The sequence below is a fragment of the Musca vetustissima genome, unplaced genomic scaffold (assembly GCF_032173495.1).
Source record: "Musca vetustissima isolate MV318-11 ecotype Yass unplaced genomic scaffold, APGP_CSIRO_Mvet_v1 utg47811, whole genome shotgun sequence".
NCBI lineage: Eukaryota > Metazoa > Arthropoda > Insecta > Diptera > Muscidae > Musca > Musca vetustissima.
In genome coordinates, this window is record NW_026879147.1 from 70,126 (window position 1) to 94,600 (window position 24,475).

General features: G+C 34.7%; 2 protein-coding genes across 2 annotated transcripts; one reads left to right on the forward strand and one right to left on the reverse strand.

Annotated features, from left to right (window-relative positions):
- The first annotated feature begins 972 nt into the window (after positions 1 to 972).
- Positions 973 to 1,545, forward strand: LOC133323947 (actin-related protein 2/3 complex subunit 5-C-like). The gene is made up of 2 exons (XM_061532847.1): positions 973 to 1,226; positions 1,303 to 1,545. Exons 1-2 carry the CDS (start codon positions 1,017 to 1,019, stop codon positions 1,543 to 1,545), a joined length of 453 nt encoding a protein of 150 aa, XP_061388831.1. The 5' UTR covers positions 973 to 1,016.
- A 3,787-nt stretch (positions 1,546 to 5,332) lies between these two features.
- Positions 5,333 to 17,729, reverse strand: LOC133323945 (dynamin-1-like protein). Its single transcript, XM_061532845.1, has 7 exons — positions 17,596 to 17,729; positions 11,648 to 11,792; positions 10,459 to 11,575; positions 6,044 to 6,401; positions 5,769 to 5,976; positions 5,481 to 5,692; positions 5,333 to 5,398 (listed from the first exon to the last, which is right to left on the reverse strand). Exons 1-7 carry the CDS (start codon positions 17,695 to 17,697, stop codon positions 5,342 to 5,344), a joined length of 2,199 nt encoding a protein of 732 aa, XP_061388829.1. The 5' UTR covers positions 17,698 to 17,729; the 3' UTR covers positions 5,333 to 5,341.
- Between the last annotated feature and the right edge of the window lie 6,746 nt (positions 17,730 to 24,475).

Below are 24,475 nucleotides of genomic sequence, written 5' to 3' on the forward strand. Positions count from 1 at the left end.
TCAGTGGAGAAGTAGAGACCCGCTTTCAATGCAGAAGACTTTAATTGCGGATGAGAACAAATTTACTATTGTTTTAAATGAGATCAACAAAGACATAAACCAGACAGAGCGAAGCACTTCGCAAGTTCGAAAAGGGATATATCCAAAAGGGCTCTGGATGAGAAGGTTTACCTAGGGCAATTTGCTATTTTTAAGATATTTTGACCATGACCCCAATAAACTCATCGAAAAGAACTCCTTTTTATTAGGAAACATTTAAAGGTCGTGAAGAAGTATTCCCATAATTTCCCTCAAAAAGCCTCTAGAGAACTTCTAATCAAAAGGATTCCAATATCTCGCAGTGAAGTCCTACGATACAGGAGCAAACCTCCTAACATATCGAATAAGAACGCAGGAGATGACTTCAGTGGAATAAGTTCCAAACTTTTCAAAAGCCCTTTCCGAACCAAACACATTAATAATTTTTATGATGTATTTGTAAGAAGAAAGGAGCCCCATGTTAGGTTTATTTTCAGGTTATTTTAATTTTGTTTTATCTAGGGATAAAAAGTAATAATATATATTCTATTAAAAATTGTCAGATCTCACAATTAATTAAGCTGGATCTAAAAGAGATAAACTAATTACCATTCAATCGCTTCGTTATATTTAAATTTCTATAGTAATAATAGTAATAAATATGTATAATTTATTGTTAATTAAATAATATTAAAAAAATAAACAATTTAACAGCATTAGGTACATTCAGTGATTCCACAAAAATAACTGAACACAATCTACAATCATCTTGTTATCATTTACGTCGATTAACCAAAAAACAAACGAGCAAGAAGAAGCACATTATTTGACAATTGATGATATTTTGGTTGGGGTATGTTCAGTGTTTTGTCTTCCAGATACCGACGACGTCTAGCAGAGTGAATCATTTACATTGTTTTTATCTTGAAATAATTCCAGCAACTTTTTTGTATTCTGTTATAAGAAAAGTGAAAATAAAGACTGCATTCATTTATATAATGGCCAAAAATACCTCCAGTTCTGCATTCCGTAAAATCGATGTCGATCAATACAATGAAGACAATTTCAAAGAAGATGAAGCCGATTCGGTGGCAAATACATGCGATGAAAATCTCATTACCAATCTACTGACAGAAGGCAAGTGTATAGAGGCTTTGGTCTCTGTCTTACAGAATGCTCCTTTGAGATGTAAACAACAACATGTCAAGGTATGAAGATAAAACTTTTTGATTTAAATGTTTATTTAATTAATGTTATCTCCCTTCGTCTTTCCATTGCCAAAAGGACCACGCCCTCAATGTTACCCTCAAGGTATTGCTCTCTATTAAATCATCACAAATGGATCAGGCTGTTGAGGTACTGGATCAAAATGACTTACTCGATGTTCTTATGAAGTATATATATCGTGGATTTGAAATGCCCTCGGAAGGTTCAAGCGGTCATCTGTTACAGTGGCATGAAAAAGTCTTTGCCAAAGGTGGTCTGGGCTGTATTTGCCGTGTGCTGGCCGACACCAATCGTGCCTAAGGGCCGGGCCAATAGTGCTGTTCTTGAAAAGGAATTGTTAATAGTAATTGTAATTTATAATGCATTTTTTTAAATATGATTGTCAGTCATCATCAAAAAAACATTTGATCTTCTTAATGTGTGTGTTTGTGCGAGTGCAAGAAGCCATTAAGCTAGATACAGTCAGTTTTATTAATGGATAACGAATAAGGAAACAAAGTTAAACGTCGTGTGTTTAGTATGTAGTATTTTCCTGCTCTGAGTATTGCCTATTATTTTGTTTATTAATATTAAAGTATCTTTTTTATATCATCTAAATGTGTATACCTATTTTATTAATATCTTATGTTTTAAAAACGGTTTACTTTCTACTAGTTAAAGAAGAAAAGTAAGATTTTGTAAATCCAAAGTAAACACAAAACCAAAATACATTAACCTGTAAACATAAGGTAGATGGAATTATTTAACTGATGGAGCGAATTTGGAGCTTTTGACTGACCGCTGTAATCTTTCTTTCAAAGTAGATTTTGTGTGATACTCATCAGTATGCAGATATGCAAGGATACATTTTAGAGATCTCCATCAATTGATCAGTTCGTGAAAACCTCTAGATCTTCTAAGATGTGGGCATAACAGACGGATGGGATTTCATTAGAGTTCTTGAAAAAGATCGGACCTTTAGCTGTTTAAGTAGTCTTAGTCGTGAATAAATTTGGAGAAGGACAGTGGAGATGGACTACGTGCATAGCCACCTTACAGGAGGGCTTTGGTTTGGTTGTGCATTCCGTGAGGTGCAGCATGTTAATTGTTTGTGTTCAGTGTGCTGGCTATTCGTTAGTTGCTGCCAGTAAAGTGACGTGTTGTGGTTTCCTCCTTCACCAAAGAGGATAGTGTGCCTTCATTATGCATGCCAATTGGTACAGCACTACGGTGCTGGTGCGATGGTGGGCGTTAATCCACCTGTGGCTCAGCTACTGTAAGAGGACCCTCTGGGCTTCTAAAGAAGAGCACTTCTGCTCTGCTAAAGAAGACATATTGGTCTTCCAATGAAAAAGTCTTCTTTATCATCTACAGAAGAAGGTCTCTTGCTCTTCGAGGAAGAAACCCCTTGGCCATTCATAAAAAATACAGTTTCGCTCGCCTTCTGTATAAAAATACGTCTTGGTATTCCAAAGGAGATCTCTTGTTTATGAAGTAGACATTCGGGTCTTATATGGAAGAATATCTCCTTACATTCTGTGAAGAATACCTTCTGGGCATATATGGAAGATCTCTGGGATTCTATGAAGAATATATCTTGAGATTCGGTGAAGAAGACTTTTTGGTCTTAGTGTTCTACTGAAGAAACCGCCTTGACATTCTAATAGGAGACAACCTAATGGTTTTTAAAAGGCCTTCTATAAAAGAAGGCCTCTTGGTTTTCTAAAATCCTCCTCAAAAAGATCTCTGAGGATTCTGTGAAGACCTCGTGGTCTTCTAAAGGAAACATTTTGATCTTCCATAAAATAAGACTTATTATTGGTCCATATGTTCAAGAAAATCTCGCAGGATTCTATGAAGAAGGCCTCTTCGTTTTTTTAAAGAAGACATCTTTATTTTCATAGAAGAAAACCTTTTAATCTTCCAGAAAAAATCCTCTTGGTCCTTCAAAGAAGACCTCTTGGATTTGTATAAATAATTCCTCTTCAAGATCTCTGGGAATTATATGAAGAAGACCTCCTGATCTTATAAGGACGATAACCACTTGTTCTTCTATGGAGAACATCTCTGGGGATTCAATGAAGAATTAGAATCAAGTCCGCCCTAGCGGTCGATTCTAATTTAGACCATTCGCAATATATGCCGTTGAGTCCCGCTGGTGTGATTTTCGGAATCCATGTTGATGGGATGCTAATTGAAGGGGCGCAGTCATGAATGTTAACAATAGCGCTTCGAAAAACCTTGGCTATTGGTGGACATTGGGAGATAGGACGATATGATTCTCCTGAATTATATTTTCTGGTTTTGGAAGTGGGATAACTCTGGCAACTTTTCAAATTTCTAGTATTACCATCAAGGTATCTCAGGACTTTTGGACGAAGGTGTTTTAATATTAGCATGGAGATGCCATCTGAACAATCTACTTATGACATTATGCCTTGGAGATTGATGCTTCAATTTGGCTTAGTGTCATGGAGCACGGGCAGAACTTGTATGCACATTTTTTGGTATCGGAATATTAGTCGTTATTAAAGCTTATGGCAATTTTTGAGGCCCAAGGGTCGTTGCTCTTGGCGATATATAAGAAATCGAAGATCGTTCGATGTGATTCCCCTGAATCAGCCAGTTGTTCTGGTTTTGGAAGTGGGATAATTCGGGAAACTTTCCAAATTTCTGGTATTACCACCAGGTTAACCAAAAGATTTAGAAGTTGCGCAGGATATCTCAGGGCTATGAGACCGAGGTTTTTTAACATTAGCATAGATATACCATCTGGACCATGGACTTTTGATTTTGCCTTGGAAATTGTATCTTCAATTTCGGTTAGTGTGAAGGAGCATGAATTCGACTCGCGTTGGAGTTTCCAGACTTTCCTTAAGGTGGCTCTTCTGGTCTTGTTCTATATCTATGGCGGGTGGACATGAGTTGCGGCAGAACTTATTTGTAAATTTTTTGGCATCGGAATATTGGGCGTTTTTACACTGGTTTTTGAGTCTCAAGTGTCGTTGCTTCTTACGATGTAAGAGAAATCTGTCTGTTCGATTCAAACATATTGACATTCTTGTCAGCCTACTTACTTAGCTGGCTTGTGATAGAACGGCTGTTTCATAAGCCGAGCTTAGAAAAGATTTCCAAGGGCATTGGCCTTGTGCGCATCTCATCGAATTTGAAAGGCCCTGTTCCAAGATGTTGTCTTCTACTTGATATTTCCATTGGATTCGTGGTCTTTCCCTTCTGCGTGAAGCATCACTTGGCTCCCTTTCATATGCCTTCTGAGTGCGGGTATACTCATCCATTCTCACAACATAGCATAGCATAGTCGCTGCAGCTCGATCCGTCTGATTATGTCGATGTCCGAGAATAGTTGGTATAGCTCATGGTTCATTCGACGGCGATATTCACCGTCGACACAGATCGGCCCATATATCTTACGGAAAATTTTTGTCGTAAACACTCCAATAGCTTGCACAAGTACCCATTGAGAAACACATGCCTATTGTCTGATGATCTATTTGATCCTGATCTTTGAAAGAAAATCATAAAAACCATATTGACGATGACGACATTCTATTTGAAATCGTTTTTTTTTTTTTTTGTTTGTTCAAAATAAAATTGATATGAAATGAACTGCAAATATTATTTTCTTTATAAATAAATAAAATAAAACATACAAAAAAGAGGAGAAAGGAAGATGGAATAACAAAATGTATGTGTGTGTGAGGGTGTAATAATTGCGAGAAGACGACAATGGTTAACAATTTATTTATTTTATTTTTTTTTTGTATTCTTTTATTACTAACGTGTCGACACACAAGTACTGAAATAGGGCGGGGAGGATAAGCGTTGAGTCCTTATTTGTTTCTCCCACGAAGTATATATATCGAAATATGCTATTTCAAAACGCGAACAATTATATGTGTGATAGTGGGTGTGGTGGATAGCGGAGAATTTTGATTTTTATTTTCCTTTTTATTAGCAGAAGAGAGAGAGATGATGAATAATGCTGTATGTTGGTTGTGAGTGCTGTTGTGGTGGTGCTGCTGCTGATGTTGCATCTCAAATTTTAATGCGGGTAATAGCAACATTTTGTCTGCTGTCTGTCCATCCATTCATCCATCTACCACATATGGGTCTCACGAATTTCACTAATAATATGATTAGCATTTGTTAAAGCCTTTCGAAAAAAATAAAAAAATATTATGGGGGTTAATAATAATGATTGTTCTTCATATAATTTTTCGTAAAGGGGTACACACCTTCAACATATCGGCAGCTTCTCGTCTACGTATCGCAATGTGATCCGATTCATTTAACAATGTGTCGACGGCATCCGATTTATATAAATGTGTTACCAATTCACTTTGTAAATTATCCTTAACATAATTAACTAGAAAATGCATAACGGCCTTTGGTACTGAATCCTGGATAGATTTGCGTACAATATAGAAATAGGATTTGATTAGACGTTCTGAAAGGATGAGCAAGGAAAAAAAGATCAGTATAAGAATATAATTACAATCAGTTGCCTTTTCGTGTGGACCTACCAATAACATCACAATCCTTTTGTTCCTTATCGGTTAAACGCCTGGAGCCCTGATTGGCAGGCACATCGGGTAATAGATTTACTGGTTTTACCGGACTCATCAGAGAATTGTGTAGCGGAGTATTGTGATTGGAGTTTTCCATGCTTTGGGTGGCATTGGGTGCTGGTGGCAAAATATTCGATAACCAGTTATTTTCACCAATGTGGTTCTAAACGGGAAAAGAACAAACGCATTTAAAATAACATAGAATTTTAAAACTATGAATTTCTACTCACCTGTTCTCCAACATCATTATGATGTTGATCTTGCTCCTGTTGTTGCTTTTGCTGTTGTTGCTGCTGTTGTTTTTGCAAATTTTGCACAGCCATTACCTGTGGCGATGAATTTGTTGTCCTTGGTGTATTTGAACGTCGCGCCAACTGTTGTTGCTGCTGCCCATATGGATCCATAATATTATCAGTTTTCAATAGACTTGGCACCAAGGCAGCATCCTTATGAAAATCAGGATGTTTTGTGTTGATATAGGCCAATTCAATGGCCACTAGATTTTCCACCATAACATTTGTGGCCGGTAGACGGCGGCGCAATAGCTGTGTTACTACATCAACGATTTTCTCATGTAGTTTGGGGAATCTGTAAAAAACAGTAGATAAGAAAAACAAATTTTAAAAAGCTTTTAGGGGTGATCTTTCGAAGATCCTCAAGAAAATCTTTTAAAGGACTTTTGGTACTAATAATACCTCTCAGTGGATTTCAATAATTAGATTACTTGGAGATGTATCGTCCATACACAGAAGATCCATTTGAGATTTTTCTTACACAAAAAAAGCTTCCAAAGACATTTTTGTTCATAGAAAGTGTTCCCAGAATGATAAAGAGAATATCTTTCAAAGAGCTTCGGCACATTGAAAAGCTTTTAAAAGTCATTTTTTTATAGGTCATATATTAATATAAGAGCTTTAAGAGGTATTTTCCCTACTTAGAATATCTCTCTAATTTGTTTTTATACAAAAACAAGCTTTCAGATGTATTTTTGTACATATAAAGAAATCTCAAAAATAATATCGAATATACTTCCAGGGATTTCTTCATAGATTTCTTCTTAAGAGTTTTTTATACATATAAGCTCAGTTGATATAAAAGCTTTCAGAAGCTTTATCTTCTTTAGATGAAAGATATTTCATAAAGAATCTTCCACAGGTCTACCACAATTTATTTTTTATTTCTGTAGAAAAAATTTGAAAAATCCTCCATGAATTAAAAAGCTTTCAAAGTAGTCTTTAGCTTTCAAAGTATCTTTCTGTGGATAGAAAACTCATTCAAATAAAAGAATAAAAGAGCTTTCAATAAGGTCTTCTGTATATAGAAGATATTTTAGAAACATTCAAAAATCCCCCCAGGAATAAAATAGCTTTCAATGAGTTCTATATATAGAAGATCTTTTAGAAGCTCTTTACAGATAGAAGCTTTCATTGGTGAAAAAAGCTCTTACAGGTACACCATAAATACCATTAACTTTATACAAAGCTTAACTTTATACGTTCTACCAAGTTTTACGTTAGTAGTTCTTTGAAAGGTTTAAAAGACCTTCCACTGGTCCTTCATAAATTGAAAATATTCAATTGATTTCTTATACAGAAATAAGAAAATGAACCTTGTTTAAATTTGTTAGATGTCTTCCATTGTAAAAAGTTGTTGATAAATATGAAAGTTTTTTGCACATCGAAAATCTATAATATTTTTTTATGAATTAAAAGTCATTGAGATATATTTTGTCCAAAAGAAAGCTTTTACATATTTAAATTATTACCACCAAAAGAAATCCTGCCCAAATTTATTAAGATCCTAAAGTACATTCTGTAAATAAAATAGTTGTCAAAACTTGTCTTCTGAATATCTAAAAACTTTCAGTCTTCTTCTGCAGGTTTAAAAAGTTCTGTAGATCATTTGTAGATAGGAGAACGCCCTCAAAAGTCTACATACATATTTAGCTTAGAAGTGCGTTCCGGTTTTGTTCGCCAATATAAAAGCTTTCCGAGTTAGGTGGATTGAAATCTTTACAGATATTTTTTTTTTTACTTACAGTGAGTGTAATAAGTATTTTGCCTCAATAAAAATTTTACAAAATTCTAATATATACGCTTAAAGCCAGCATACAAAAGATGTTATATGAATTATGTATGATGGGATATGTTTGTGGACATATTTAGATCTTATTTCTGCAAGAATCACTGCGAAAGACCTATTGGTCTCGAAGATATCGGCCAAAATCTATACCATCCCAAAAATGATTATCACAAAAAAGTATTTTGCTTTTTATTATCATTTTTGAAAAAATCATTATATATCACACGCTTTGTCTTTTTATAGTTACCATTGCGGGTAACCACATACTAAAAGCGATTTGGCGACGATTCCAATAAACCACTGCATTTTTTTCGCGAATATTTTCTCACATTTACGTTCAATACATTCTCCAGCAATTTTTTATTTAATATATGGTAATTTCTCGTCCTAATCTCAAAATGAGAGTATTAGATATGGTCGTCGCGGCTTCAAAACATCCCAAATAACTTTAGAATAATAAAAAGGAGGTTTTGCAAAATATATCGCGAGGACAGGGCCCTAAAAACTATTAAAACCAAAATCCGACAAACAAATTATTAAAAAAAATATCGCGAAATCCCATTTTTCAGACTTTGAAAACTTTATGGTCCATTAATATTGATCTAGGAACCAATATATGCCATGAAAATAGCAATAAGAAGGTCAGATTCAATGAAATGAACAGTTCTAAAACAACAGAAACTACAAGCATTACATGAAGTTGGGAGAAAACATCATTCTTCGTCAAATAGTATTGCGTTTTAAAAAACTGTGGTAGCTGGTGACGAATACGCAGTCAATATTTTACATCCATTTAACACAATCAGTTGCGAATAAAATGCATCAGTGAATAAACTGGTCGATCTATTTATTTTCGAAATTTGCTGTATTTCTATTGCCACAAAACCGTTCATATCTTAGAATCTGACCTTCTTATTGCTATTTTCATCGCATATATTGGTTCCTAGATCAATATTAATGGACCATAAAGTTTTCAAAGTCTGAAAAATGGGATTTCGCGATATTTTTTTTAATAATTTGTTTGTCGGATTTTGGTTTTAATAGTTTTTAGGGCCCTGTCCTCGCGATATATTTTGCAAAACCTCCTTTTTATTATTCTAAAGTTATTTGGGATGTTTTGAAGCCGCGACGACCATATCTAATACTCTCATTTTGAGATTAGGACGAGAAATTACCATATATTAAATAAAAAATTGCTGGAGAATGTATTGAACGTAAATGTGAGAAAATATTCGCGAAAAAAATGCAGTGGTTTATTGGAATCGTCGCCAAATCGCTTTTAGTATGTGGTTACCCGCAATGGTAACTATAAAAAGACAAAGCGTGTGATATATAATGATTTTTCCAAAAATGATAATAAAAAGCAAAATACTTTTTTGTGATAATCATTTTTGGGATGGTATAGATTTTGGCCGATATCTTCGAGACCAATAGGTCTTTCGCAGTAATTCTTGCAGAAATAAGATCTAAATATGTCCACAAACATATCCCATCATACATAATTCATTTTACATCTTTAGTATGCTGGCTTTAAGCGTATATATTAGAAATTTGTCAAATTTGCATTGAGGCAAAATACTTATTACACTCACTGTATATATAAAAGAGCTTTCATAAAACTTCAGATATACAAGCTTTCAGAAGAACCATTTATGTGGGAGCGATTTTCTTTTGTCGTATGGGAATTAAACGATTTTAAAGATCCTCTATGGGTTGAAAAACATATAATGGCGATATGTGAATAGGAAAAAACTATGGATGTCTAGATGATTTTAAAGAGAGATTTTTTTCAGAATTGTAACAATTTTCCTTTGGAGATGGTCCTTTAGAAATATTCTCTAGATGAAAGACCTTAGTCCGTTTCAGGGTTATTTTGTAGACAACCCTGAGAGACCTTAGTCCGTTTCAGGGTTATTTTGTAGACATAAAATCATGCAGAATTTTATAAATCAAGGAGCTTTGGAAAGACTTCAATTGAAAAGCTTTTATAGGACTTTAGACAAAAATCTTTCCGGGTTACCTATTAAATCTGAGATCGTTCATTGATCTTATTATTATGGAGAATCTTCATAGACCTTCTGTGCATTGAAGACTTTATAGTGGTTGTATATGAATTGGAGGATGCCATCTAGAGGGCTTCTAGATAATTCTAGTTAGAACATTTTCCAGAGGCCTTCTTAGGGTAAATAGCTGACTCTACCTCCAAAAATGTTTTATACAGACTAGACATACATAATACAACATCTTCCACCGACCTATGGAAATTGAATACACTCCTTAATATTTCTCTGATAGAAGTATTTTCCCTTCGATTCTTATTTAGAGTCAGTTTTTAGGATTTCATAAATAAAAAATCCACACATAATAACTATTTTTAACTGGAACGCCAGTAACAATACGTTGAATACTTTTATATCATTCACAGATTTATGAGATACTAGACTCTTTATGGAGATTCTTTATAGAAAACTCTTCATAGGATTACCGTCGTGGAAAGGCTATAGAGAGGTTCAGAGAAACACCCTGTTCATATCATGGTATAAGTAAATAAAACTTTTCTTACCTCAACATTTCCTGTTGCACTTCATTGCCACAATGCTGGACAATTCGTTGCATTTCTTCGTGTATCAATTCGACACAACGCAACGATGGCTCCTCCAATCGACGAATTTGACGTTTGACTAGCAATTCAAATGATACTTCGGGTACAAACAACGCTGGTCTCGGACCAGTTGCATTTCGTATAGCCGTTAAAATATCCATTTTAGTTAGACCAGCTAAGGGATGAATGGAATCAAGTGTGCGTCCAAAAGTCTCATGGAAAATATAACAAATTCGTGCACCACCACACAATTCTGTCGTTTCAATGTTGCGTGCTGTACCATCAATGGTCGAACAATAGGCACTGGCAAATTTCGTAATAATTTGCAGCAGAGTTTGACTTTTATCCTTCACATCTTCACCATATGAATTCAGCAACGATTGGAATTGTGAAGACATAACATTGACACGGGTTTTCAAATCCGGCAAACAGTCTCGTATGTGATGCATTAGTAAACGATTGAGGGTCTTTGCCAAATACGGTGTACCATTACGCGTGGCCAATGTTGGATATTTACGCTGCAGAAATGCCGCCTCATCTTTGAGTTGTTCCTCAATGTCTTTGTTGTCTTTTATGTCCTGCTGTGAACGATTGATAACACCGATAATACCCAATTTGACGGGTATAACGCGACCACACAGTATATCAATGGCATCTGTGCCAGCATCCATAAGATCTAATTTTGTGACTACAGCCAATGTACGTCGTCCATCGGGATCAACATCTTTGGCTAATTTTAAAGCTTCACTGGTGGCCATATCTGTGTTGGCTGCCGTCACAGCCAGTATTATGGAATTGGGATTTTCAATATATTTCAGGAGTAAATCTTTAATTTGTTGTTCAATATCTTCGGGTTGATCGCCGACGGGGACTTTTGTAATGCCGGGTAAATCCACTAAGGTTAGATTTACCACTCGCGTGGAGAAAATTTTCAAATTTATTGGTTCGGGACAAATGCCTTTGTTAGAGCCAGCTACACGTTCGGTTTCTTCTTCAATTTCTTGACGAATTTGATTGAAATCAGTAAATATCTTTTTGGTGTGTAAAAATTTGCCCCATTCTTCACAGTTGAGTGTGCCTAGGGGAGGGGGAAAAAGGAGATTTGATTAACTGATTCTTTATAATATTATATATCTATTTTTTTGCTTACCATTTTCAGCAGATCGATGATTACGATCCGCCAATGGACAATGTATTAATTGTAGAACCAAAGGCCTTCTTGTCACAATGCCAGTACCTCGTGGTAGAAATGACCGCCCAACAAGACTTTCTAGTACTGAACTTTTACCAGAACTCTGGAAAGAGAGAAGGAGGGAAATGGGAATAAGTTTATATAAATTCTGCATTTTGACAAAAAAAAAAAAATAGTTTACAAAAGATTTTTAGATGTACTTTTGTCCAATTAAAGGTATTCTGTTTACAGAAGCCCTGTAAAATATAGCTACGTATAAAAGTGTTTGAAAATGATTTTGTATATAAAAGACCTGTAAATGGTATTGTTTGTTTAGCAATCGTCCAATCCAATCAACTTAAAACCGAACAGATTTTCAAAAATTTCTGCATTTAAAATTATTGTTAAAAGCCTGTTTTTTATGATACATTCTTCACATTTTAACTGCAATGAGTTCTCCATTTTCGAAATAGTGATCAACGTTGGGCTATGTAGTGATATATGATTACTCTTCATATGGAGAATACTAGTTTGTTTTGACTACTTTATAGAATTTCCATGCATAAAATAAATAGAAATTCAAGAAAAAAATAAATTTTTAAATCTAATCCCGAATTCCAAAATGTCTAATTTTTGTTCTTTAGATATTAAATTGGTTAACGTAATTATGATATTCATTAATTGTGTTTACCTTCCTTCCCTGTGTCTGTTATGTTTTTTTTTTTTGCTTCACCCACCTGTTAGCCATGTTAATTATTTTTCTTTTTTATTTATTCGTTTTTATCATTCCCAAAAAGCACATTAGAAATTGTGTCAATGCTTGGCGCATTTTTTATGTCGTCACCGGCTTTTATTTTCGGGCGATAACAACAACAACAGTCGTCGTATATTGTCATCGATCTGAAAAATGCTTGTCGTTTTTTTTTCTGATATAAACCACTAATCCACATCAACAATGAGTTCTAGATTTGCTGTGCACAACAATTGTTATATTTGTAGCTAAGGGTATGCGCGCGAGGTAATAATAAAAATTGATTGATTCATTTAGCGCAATAGATAAAAAAAATTATTGATTTCAAAAAAAAAAAAAAAAAAAAAAACGTGTTTGAAAGGAATATAAATTTAAATTTTTTTTTGATAGGAATCCTTTTTATATATCTTTGCCATTTAGTGACATTATTTCTTAGTATTTATTAACAATGAAATAAAATTAATATTTGTCAATTTTAACATGCTGAGTGTATTGTGTCAACGATTTGTGGTTAACAACGCTGACGATTATGAAGAGAACAATCTTGAATATTAAAATATGAATAAATAAAATAAATATAACCACATTTCCATATTGTCATAATATATTATTTTTAAATCATTATTATTATTATTATGAAAAACAGTAAGAAAATTCTTGTTTTCTTTTATATTTTCTAGCCCCCCTTTTCCCATCTTCGCAGACAAATTTTGAATAGCAAAAGGTCGTTCTATAGCAAAAAAAGGCAGAGTTTTATTGCCAATTGATTCAGAATCTTCCATAGTAGTTATTATTACATTTCAACGTGTCATCTGATATGGACACTTCCGCAAAAAGGTAAACCAAAGTCGAAGAATTTGTTTCGTTAATTGTGCTTACATACATAAAGGCAAAAAATACAAAGAAATACCGCGTTTGTCATTTTTTCTTCTTGTTCTTAGCATAAATACTAATTTAATGACTATAAATGCCCAGATTATTCATGTAAAGTATATTCATGTGAATAATAATATAAAAAGTTCAAAATATTCAAACAATTCGCAGAGTTTTCCCATTATTAGCAGTGATGTCTAAAGACATGTATATTTGAAGTCGCGTGAGTGAACGCTCTTTTGTGGCTTTTATCTCAAAAGTTAAAAACTGGATGCTCTTAATTTTTTATACCACTGATAGTACTCCTGCTGAAGTGCCCATATCGACGCCTCCAAACCATAGTATGCTATGTCTGAAAGGTAAGTTTTTCAGTAGAAGCTCTCAAAGAATGGAAGCATACTATGGTTCGGAGGCGTCGATATATTAAAGTTAAATTACAAAATTGCAACAAAATTAAGCATTAGTCAAGCAATTGTTGTATATTATATTATTATATTATTTATGGCTGGGGAGCCAACGTAATGTAGAATTGTATATAAAAAATTGTTTATAAGAATATTGTGTAAATTACTGATTAATTTATCTTATCACTGTTAATTCAGGTTTTTTGTTGTACGAAGATGCATTTAAGTGGCCTATGTGGCTTTTGTATCATATATGAATTTTTGAAATAAATAAATAAATCGCAAGGTGTAATATAAACAGTATGATTAAAATTATGTAAATAAACTATAAACTTGTATTAACAATGCAACATAAAATATTTAAATACAATTAGAATATCTGGCTTTGAAGGAAGTATTCCCTTTTTGCGGAATATAGTATGCAGAACATCCCATACCATACACGGTAAAGGGGATCTGACCAAATACATAGAACGACCAAGGGTCAAATTAACCAAAAACTAAAGTGACAAAATTTGCATTTTATGGCGTAAATATTCACCAGGGGAAAATAAAATTTGGAAAATATTCCAGGGTTAAATGTGGAGCTGTTGACCAACAAATCGTCAAGAGGGTGCAAATATCGCTAAATATTGCCCGGGCTCAAAATATAGAACCGCAGAACCGCAACTAAAGTCTTGACAAATGTCTCGTGTAGGTGGATCAGCCATAAATGTGTGATGGTGGAAACACAACATACAGCATGCCAGCAGGAACTGTCTGGTTTCTCAGGGAGATTGGAATTCGAAGTGCATTATTTGGAGATTATTGCAAGGATCCACTGTGTGTCGCAAAGGAATGAAATTTAGACTGAGACTGTATAATAATGATAGAAATACCGATAAACTTATATGTAGTTTAAGATAGAGCTTTTATAATTTTATGTACGGTGGGTATACGCCTAGCATCAACAGAAATGTCAAGTCATAAATTGACTTCTCACGTCCTGGAAGTAAAAAGTGGCATGATTGAATTTGCGGTGGATAAAGAATATACTACTCCCGGAAGATATTAGTGATGATGGATAGTGACAAATTTGGTCTAGATGCATTTTAGATGTTCTTTTCCCACACTGGGGCCAAACCCTCTTCTCACTAGCATTCAAATTTAAATTTAACTCCTTCAAAAACACAGTATTGGAAAACGTAAAAATAAATATTGTGTGATAAATTTAAATTTATTTTCAAGGACATGCCGGTTTGGTGGACAACGGGCCTTGTGTGTCTACGAAGATACACGAGGAAATTAGGGGAGACTGGGGCACCTTCGGCAATCGGGTTTTCGATATGAAGCTCTCACCGGACATCACTAGTTTCCATACATATGTATCGAATATCGAAATAAATAACTGACACAAAGTTTGAAATTTCTAGCTAATAAGCTTATTTAGATATATGGGTTTTTGTATTTTTATAGATGTTTCTGTAATATTTCAATTCCATTTAAGTAAGTATTTCGTCTATAAAACTTTTTAAATTTTTAAGACAATATTATTAAAAAGTGGTTAACTACGATGTGTATTATTATAGAAATATTTAAAAATATAATGTTTTTACAAAACTGATCGAAAAAATGAAAAAAAAAACTATAAAAAGTTCGTTCGGGGTACGTTCGGCATTTTAAAGTGGGGCACATTCGGCCATATACAGATTGTGCAATATTATTTCCTTAAAATGTTTTTGAGTTTGTCTTTAAAACTAATCCTTTAATATGGCTCGAAATTGTATATATAAGATCAAACGTGCTTGTATTGACGTGTGCGAACTTGAGATGTAAACGTCCGCCGCTTGAAAATAAAGTCCTATAATTCAAACATTGTGTGGCGTATTAAAGCCAAATAGAGCCTTTTGAGGATCAGAATTTCAACCAGACTGATAGCGATGACAATTACCCGGCTATGACTATGGTGCCGAATGTGTCCCATCAAATGCCGAAGCTACCCCTGGTTGGGGCACATTCGGCGAATTTGACTTTTTTTACAAAACTGTAAAATTTTTTAAGTAATACTATTTTTTTATATCTTTTTGATACAATTTTTATAATTAAGTGTCCGAGGACAATAATCAGCCATAAAGTTGTTATATATGTTGAATAAGTACTGAGATATAGAGCTCTAAAAAAAAGTGCCAAAGGTGCCCCAGTCTCCCCTATATAACAAAGCAAATAACTTCGTACATATTGGGACACTTATAGAGATTTTTTTCAAGCAGAGTCGAGCAGAGTCTTGGGTACGGATGAACAGTTGCTGCATCAGAATTCCACCTCAGTCCATGACAAATGAAGTTATCATAGAATACCTTAAGGCTATCTAAAACTAGTATGGGAGGGAGAGAGATTTTCAGGGCCTGTCTGAAGTTATCATTCATACCAAGTCTGTGGAGAGAAGTAAAGGTGAGCTTCATTCCCAAGGCAGGAAAACATAGAAACACTTTAGCCTTTCTTCCAATGGAAAGGTTATTAGATCTTGAGATCAGGAAATCACTGGACTTGAATATAATCAGAAAATCACAGCACGCCTTCATTAAAGGCAAGTATATAGACACTGCTATGCATGAAGTAGCTGGACACAGTAGTATATATCCACATAGCTCTCATTAAAACAGGAAAATCCCCACCCTGCTGGATTGAAATGATGCTGAAAATCAGGATAATCAATGCAGTAGAGATAATGCTATAGGAGGTTTGTCAACGTAAAAACATAAGCATTGTGCAAAGATCGGCAGCAATGTGGAGCTCCGAAAAGCACTCCTCAGACTGGTCTGAATACATTTTCAGTCACTTGATTTATTAACTCGTTTTCATGCAACCCGAAGCGCATTTGGGATGAAGAATATATTTCGACATTTGGACATATGGATGTAAACTCATATAGATATTTTTTGGGAGTAGTACATGTACTGTTGTTTATGATATAATTAAGTGATATACTGTTAATTTTAAGCTTTTGGCACTTTGGGCTAGGTTCTCGTTTATGAAATAAATGGAAAATATTCTCATAGCCGGCTAAATATACTATCCTCATCCCAAAATAAAGGTATACGAAAATCTGCAATAAGTCATATACCTCATGAATTTGTTTCCTAGAACAGATGACAACAAAACGAACAAGAATATAAAAAAAAACTTACTATTAGATGAAGAAAACAACCAAAATACCGGCACTAGACAGGTCAAAGTATTCCCCCAAAAAAAGAATTACACACACAAGTGGTACAATTAAAATAGAAACATATGTAAATAAAAGAAATCAGCGCGCATCGAAATAATACTAGGTTGATTACACTTTGACCATATCGCATATACCCTGCTGGCTGCTCCACACACACACGAATGCATTCTTAAGGTACAATAGCACAATAAAAAGAAATGTATACATTTGAGTTTTTTCGGCTTTTGCCAGAAGCGGTAGTGACAGCAGCTAGGCAGGCGAATTATTGATTTTCTCCGTATGTTTTTTCTTTGGTATGGCCTGGTCGAAAAAAATAACAAACGCAAACAAAACAACAATATTGTCATCAATGGATTACATAAACATCTTCCAATAAGAAAGAGGCCCCCTCCAACAACTCGGTTAGGTGTTAATGTAAACTTAATAACCAATGGAATTCAGTGTTGTTTGTAAGGGAATTTGAAGGAAAAACATGTGCCGGTTTCCATTTTCATAGCAAGAAATTATATAATTTCTTAAGTGCATTTTCTACAACACGCTACCCTAAAATAATATTCATATTTTTTGTAGATTTGAGTGAAAAAATCTTGATGACATATCTACTAGTGGTAACACGAACACACAGCTAGAATATTTGTTGTAGCTTGTTTTTTCTTGCTTGCATTGACGACGGACAAATGACTGTGCTTACCTGACTGCCCAAGACCACAATTTGTGGCAGTTGTATTGAATCCGAGCCCACTGTATTGAATACATCTTGCAGCTTATTGATCACCGGTATGAGTGCCTCCATTTTTCTGCGTTAAAGGAATATTTCAATTTAATATTTGGTCACACAACACACGAAATGTTTCATTAATAATACAAAAATTTGCACACAAATATGGGGAGTTATGAATTTCTTTTCAATTTTTGCACACTAAACCTTGTATTCTTCTTCTACCCTCCCGTCGCAATTCCGCCCTTTTCTTTTTGTAATGAGGCGTTAGATAAATATGGGGGTCGTCGCCGTCTTCGTTGTGGTCGCAAACACTCACTTTTAGTGAATTAAATTTAATGCGAGATTATTTTTTATTAAATCTTTAATATACGACACGTTTAGCTTTGCCCCCAAGCTACTTTTTTAATTCTTTTCTGCACAAATTTTTATGCAATTCTTTCTTAAAATTTGCAATTAATCACCCGCAGAAAAAAGTATTTTCGCTGTTAATCAAAGAACCGTGCCGCACTGAAATTAAAAACGCAACGGCGTCATTAAGAATGTCAAATGCGAACACATCAACTGTGGTGACGCCGTTATAGCTGTCTATACACTACACTGCTGAATGGTGTGGTTTACACAAGGCAATGGTTGAATGTAGTAGGGATATTATTTAAAATTTGTCCCATTCCGTTTGCAACGCCTCGAAAGACTCGTCCCCGACCGAATAAATAGATCGTGTAAGAAGCAAATATTATCAATTTGGTAGAAAATCCCCCAAACCAACTTTTTTTGTTTACGTTTTCACAAGATTGACTCAAAACTGAAAGCATTTTAACAGATCGGGTGAAATCATTTCGCTTATTATTTTTTATCAGAATGAAATTCTACACCGACTTAGTCATGTATGACGAAAACAACGATAGAGATCCCATTATTCAAGATTGAGCTTTGAAATTTTGAAAATACATTGTGACTACTCTTTGGGTGTTTGGAATTGAAAATGGTATATAGCGGTCCACGTTTTGGTATAGCCCCCGTTTAACGGTACATCCCCATATATCGGTGTTATGGAGATTTTTGGCCTGTTTTCCACTAGAATTGGCTATAATTTGCTACGATTGGTTCTCATTGGGTATAAAATCTTCCGATGATCTTTTTTTGATTCTTTTTTTTTGTGATCCCTATATAACGGTACCTCCGATTTTCGGTAAATTAGAGTTTTAGACACTTTTTCAACAGAATCATCTGTGAATTTGTATTTTGGATTCACTTCGGCTATCAGATGTGTCATTTATATATATTGACCGATGTTTCGGGGTAGCCCCCATATAACGTTACCCCCCAATATTCGGTATTTTGATGGCTTTGAACACACGTTTCTACTTAATTGGTTGTAATTGGTGATTTTGGGGTATGGTATGATAGTAGGTCTTCCTACTAAAATTTATCAATATTGGTCCAGCTTTTAGGGAACGCTACATACCAAAGATCGGTATTTTGGACAGCTTGGGCAAGGGTTTCAACAAAATTAGGGGTTTTGGGCTTGTTTTTTCACAAAATTCGTTCTAATTAGATTTTTCAAATTCGTATGGGGTATCAAATCTTCCTACCAGATATTATTAATGTCAGTTTATGTTTGGATATAAGTTCAATGGAACGGTACCATCCCATTCTCGATAGTTTTAAGACTTTAGTCACATTTTCCCAATTTTGTATAACGGGTTCTGAAAGGCTAACTTGAGTAGTATAAAAGTTCCGCTTCCTAAAACATAATTTTGGGTTTTTATTTAATCCGAAACTACTCCTTCAAATCGTGTAGTTCCTGTTTGATAGGAAAGCGAACGCTTTAGATGTACCACCTCTATCTTCGACCTGAGATTGTGCCTCCTTCAGCAATAGTACCAGTTGCCTTCTAATCATTTTTAGACTTTACCGAAGAGGTTTTCCCTGTCATTATTATTATTCACTTTGTCATTTGGGTTGCACCGAATATAAAATCTCCAGATATTTTCAATTCATTTCCGTAAAGAACTTTAGCTTGGGTCTGGCATGACCGATCTATATGCCAGTAGTAATTTTGGAATATACAAAATCCCCGTTTTTTGCCACTTTCCGTAGATTTTCTTCCAGGGTGCAATTAAATGGATCCAACATGACATCTGATTGTAGATGTAGAGGCGTTGTTTTGGTTTTCTTGATTCCGTCAAAGTCACACATTTCCTTTTGAATCGCTAACGCAAAATTTCTACCTAGATCGGACGGAATACTATGGCGACAAATTCTATTATGTCCACCTTCACAATTATTCTGGATTTTTGATTTCGAATGACATAAAAAATATGGCCTTTTCTGAAATAATCCATGATTACGAAGACATACCGGTTCTTGGACTCGCTTATTGTGAATGGACGAGCCATATTCATTAGTTCGTCGGTTCCCAATTAAATCAATACACCATGACATCTGATTTAGGGGCGCTACATTGATCGGAATGAACCTTGAACCATGATTGTGAAGACATACAGGTTCTTCGAGTCGCTTATTGGGAACGGAATAGCCGTGTTGGCCGTTTTTGACGTTGGTTCATTCGGCAATGGATTTTTGACATATGATGTCGTAGAATCTCTCCTTTAACTTTTCGCCGTTTTATTTATTTTAAGATGACTTCCAACTGGACTATCGTAAAACTATTCGAATACATCTTTCATTTTGGAGTCGGGCACGACATTCAGATTCCAATCTGTGCGCATCTCATCTAATTTGAAAGATTATGTTCGGCAATGTTGTCTTCCACTTGATCTTTTCATCGGATTCGTGGTCTTCCCCTTCTGTGTAAACCATCATTTGGTTCGATTTTATATGCCTTTTGAGCTAGGATATCTTCATCCATTCATCACAACATAACCAAGCCAACGTGGACTCTGCAGCTTGAAACGTCTGACTATGTCGATGTCCGAGAATAGATGGTAGAGCTCACGGTTCATTCGACGGTCATATTCAACGTCAACGTAGATCGGCCCATATATCTTCCGGGGATTTTTTTTCTCTCAAACACTCCAAGAGCTGCCTCATCTGCACTGGTAATATCAGGGTCTTGTAGAGCGTGAGTTTGGTCTGGCGAGAGGAGGTCTTGCTTTTGAGTTGCTTACTCAGACCATAGTAGCATTTGTTGGCCAGCACTATTCTTCTTCGGATTTTAAAGCTTATATTATAGTTTTGTTCATGGCGGTACCGAGGTATAAAGTTGGAATGTGTCGATGTTTTTCGTGGGTCTTTTCCAGGATTTGGCGCAGTATGAAAATCTGGTATATAGTGGATTTGCCAGGTCTGATGCCGCGTTGGTATGGTCCAATAATGTCTTTGACTCTTGGCTTTCGTCGTTCACACAACACGCTGGATAGCACTTTATATAGGATGGGAGGGAGACGAATTCCTCTATAGTTGGCACATATCGTCTTGTCTCCTTTTTTGTGCACGGGACACAATATGCTGAGGGTCCGATCATTTGGCATGCATTCTTCTAGCCAAATTGTACTAATAAGCTGGTGCATGCTCTTGATCAGAGTCTGACCACTGGTCTTGAATAGTTCGGCTGGTAATACATCGGCACCTGCCGCTTTACTGTTCTTCAGCCGAATAATTGCTACTCTGACCTCATCTTGTGGTATACCGCCATCTCTTATTGGATGTGGGGTATCTTCTTCACCGCCACTATTTGATACCAGAAGCTTTTCAAAATGATCCCTCCAGGCCCTCAACATGTTGTCTGTATTTGATACCAGAAGCTTTTCAAAATTATCCCTCCAGGTCCTCAACATGTTTGTATCTGTCACCAGGTTTCCATCTTCACCTCTACACGAAGATGTGCCTGCATCAAAGCCTTCGGTTTGGTGTTTTACTCGTTGGTAACAAGTCTGAACTTCATTCTGGCTGCTGTACATCTCGATTAGCTCACGCTCACGTTTTTCTTGTTCTTTCTTCTGTTAAATGGAAATCAGCTGAAAATGCAAAAAAATATTTATATATTAGGAACGTATGTAATTTCTAATCAGAGACTACAGTAAAAGAAAGAAATGATTAGAAATTGCTTTGAGTTTCATTTATAAAAATGAAAACAAATTCAGGCGAAAGCTAATTGTTTTTTATTAAATAATTTTTAACCGTTTGAGATTATTTTTTTTATTATTTCAAGACATGGGTTATCAGTTTATTGACATCAATTTAGAATGCATAAGTCCGACGCAAAAAAAAATATATATATATATACATATATATATATAAATATATATATATATATATATATACTCGTTGTACATTTTTTATATTTTGTGTAGAGTCAGCTAATTTAATAATTTATTGCTACAAAGCAAATTAGCATCGCTATAAAGAAAATTTCACAATTTAATAAGATCTTTTTATTGCAAAATTAAAATAAAGAAACAAAAAATTAAATATTTAAATACACGTGACAATTTTTTCTGTGTGTGGACGTTCTCTCTAATAGTCTATGGGTTTTGCAAATGGGTGCAGTGTGTTAATAATTTAGCTTAATTTTGGGTCGTTGATCTTTCGAATGAACTCATAAAGATTTTAATGATGCAATTTGGAGGTGATGGAATTAAAAATATTAACGAAATATATTATAAGCAAAATATAACAATTATACGGTATAATTAAAATATATATTTTTAAAGTGATTATCTTGACTTATAATTTACATTCAAACATATTTTCAGAAGATAGACTTTGACGCTTGAAACTCTGACTCTTAAAGTTTCATTCAAATTGACATTTATTCAATAGAATTGACAATTGAAATGACGTGTTTTATTAAAACATGTTTGTTCTAAACATTGCTTTAATTATCATGACCATTATAATGAAATTGACAAGATTTATCATTTTATTTAATATTATGAAATATTAAAGGGAGGAATTGAAAATGTTTCAACTGAAATGATTAATTGCAATTCTGATAAAACGTAATTGTGAATTAAATTTACGTGAGTGATATGTTAATTATTTATCTGACATCTTATTTGTTATTTTATTTTTTAATTTGCTTCTATAGGTTAGGTTAAGTTATATTATCATATTTAGTTCTTAAGCAATACTTTTAATTCATAACCGATTACTTCTAGGAATGTAATAAAACAATCTTCGAAGCAATGATGAAGAATTTGCCTCAACGATGAGTAAATTGATGGGCTACAAATCATATTCTCTAACTGAAATAAATAAATGTAATTGGTCCTTCGATTCGGATTAGTGTTCATTTGAGGAGAAGAAAAAACATATCCGATAAAGAATTTGCCTCAACGATGAGAAAACTCTGCTTGTTGGGATAAAAATTATCTTCACGAACTGAAATAAATTAATTTAATTGGTCCTTCGATCCGGATTAGTGTTCATTTGAGGTGAAGAAAAAACATAATTATAGCGGAGATAAAGTTCGGGAGACTAATCAAGGAGAGGTTAGGGCAATCCAATTATGAGTGCCTAGACACGAACGTCAACAAATTAACAGAAATAATTTTAAAGTCTTTCGAGAAAGTTTGTCCTCTTCGAAAAAGGAAATCTGCCCCTGGATGACAGGGTGAGATTCGGAATAAAGCAAATGAGGTCCAAAGGCCTTACAACAGAGCATGCCGGAAATAATCCATAGCATTCTGTGACAACTTCAACGATAAACGGAAATAATACAATAAAATAAACCGTCAAACGCAACGCAACTCTTGGAATTTGTTCTGCGAACAGGTATATTCTTGATTCAAAAATCAAGAAGTTTATAAAACCTACACCCAAACCGAAACTATGGTAGATGGTGAGGTTAACCTTATAGAAACAAATTAAGGAAACTTTAAGGCTTCTAAGGAATGCTTACTTCCCACCGAAGACATCGACAATGGATGTCAGGCAGGGGAGAAAGATCAGAGGAGCCTTTGTCAATGGGCTTAGACGCTTTAAAAAGCTTCTCTCCATTTAAAGCGACAGAACCGGACAACGTCTTCTCCGCTTTACTACAAAAAGAAACGGTATATTTATCACCACATCTAGCCGCATTCTTTAACACATAAAGCAGTAAGAAAAGTAGTAAAGTCGGACGGGGCCGACTATATGATACCCTTCACCACTATGGGTATATTAAACAGGACTATTAACATGAAATTGGATGAAATAAAATATGTGATATTTATCTAAATGTGAATCGACTTAGATCTATCCATAAAGTATATAAATCGACTTCAAACATATGTAAATAGGTCATCCGTTGGGCTATGTCTGTACTTATAGAAAACACAACTACGTAATTCTATTCTCAATTTTGTACGTTGTGCAAAATTTGATGTCAATCTGACTAACATGAGGAGTTTGATGCCCAATTTACTTGAAATCGGGCGAACATATATATGGAAGCTCTATCCAAATATTAAGCGATTTCAAACAAACTTGTCACAGGTTAGGTTATACTAATTTCAGAACGTTTTGTTCCTATTGGTTCCTTGGTGCGTCAATTACTTAAAATCAATCTATAATAAAAGGGAGCTAAATCTGGACCGATTTTCACGAAATAAGGCAGACACCACCCTAGGCTCAATTCAGTACGTTATGCCAAATTTCGTGCAAATCGAAAGATATATAGCGACTTTGGTGCACTATTTACATGATATCGGACGAAACTGTATGTGGGAGCTATACAGATATCTGGACCGATTTTCACGAAACAAATCGAAGGATATATAGGGACTTTGGTGCACCATTTACATGAAATCGGACGAAACTATATATGGGAGCTATATCTAAATCTGAACCGATTTTTCCCAATTTCAATGGGGTTCGTCCTTGGGCGAATAAGTGACCTATGCCA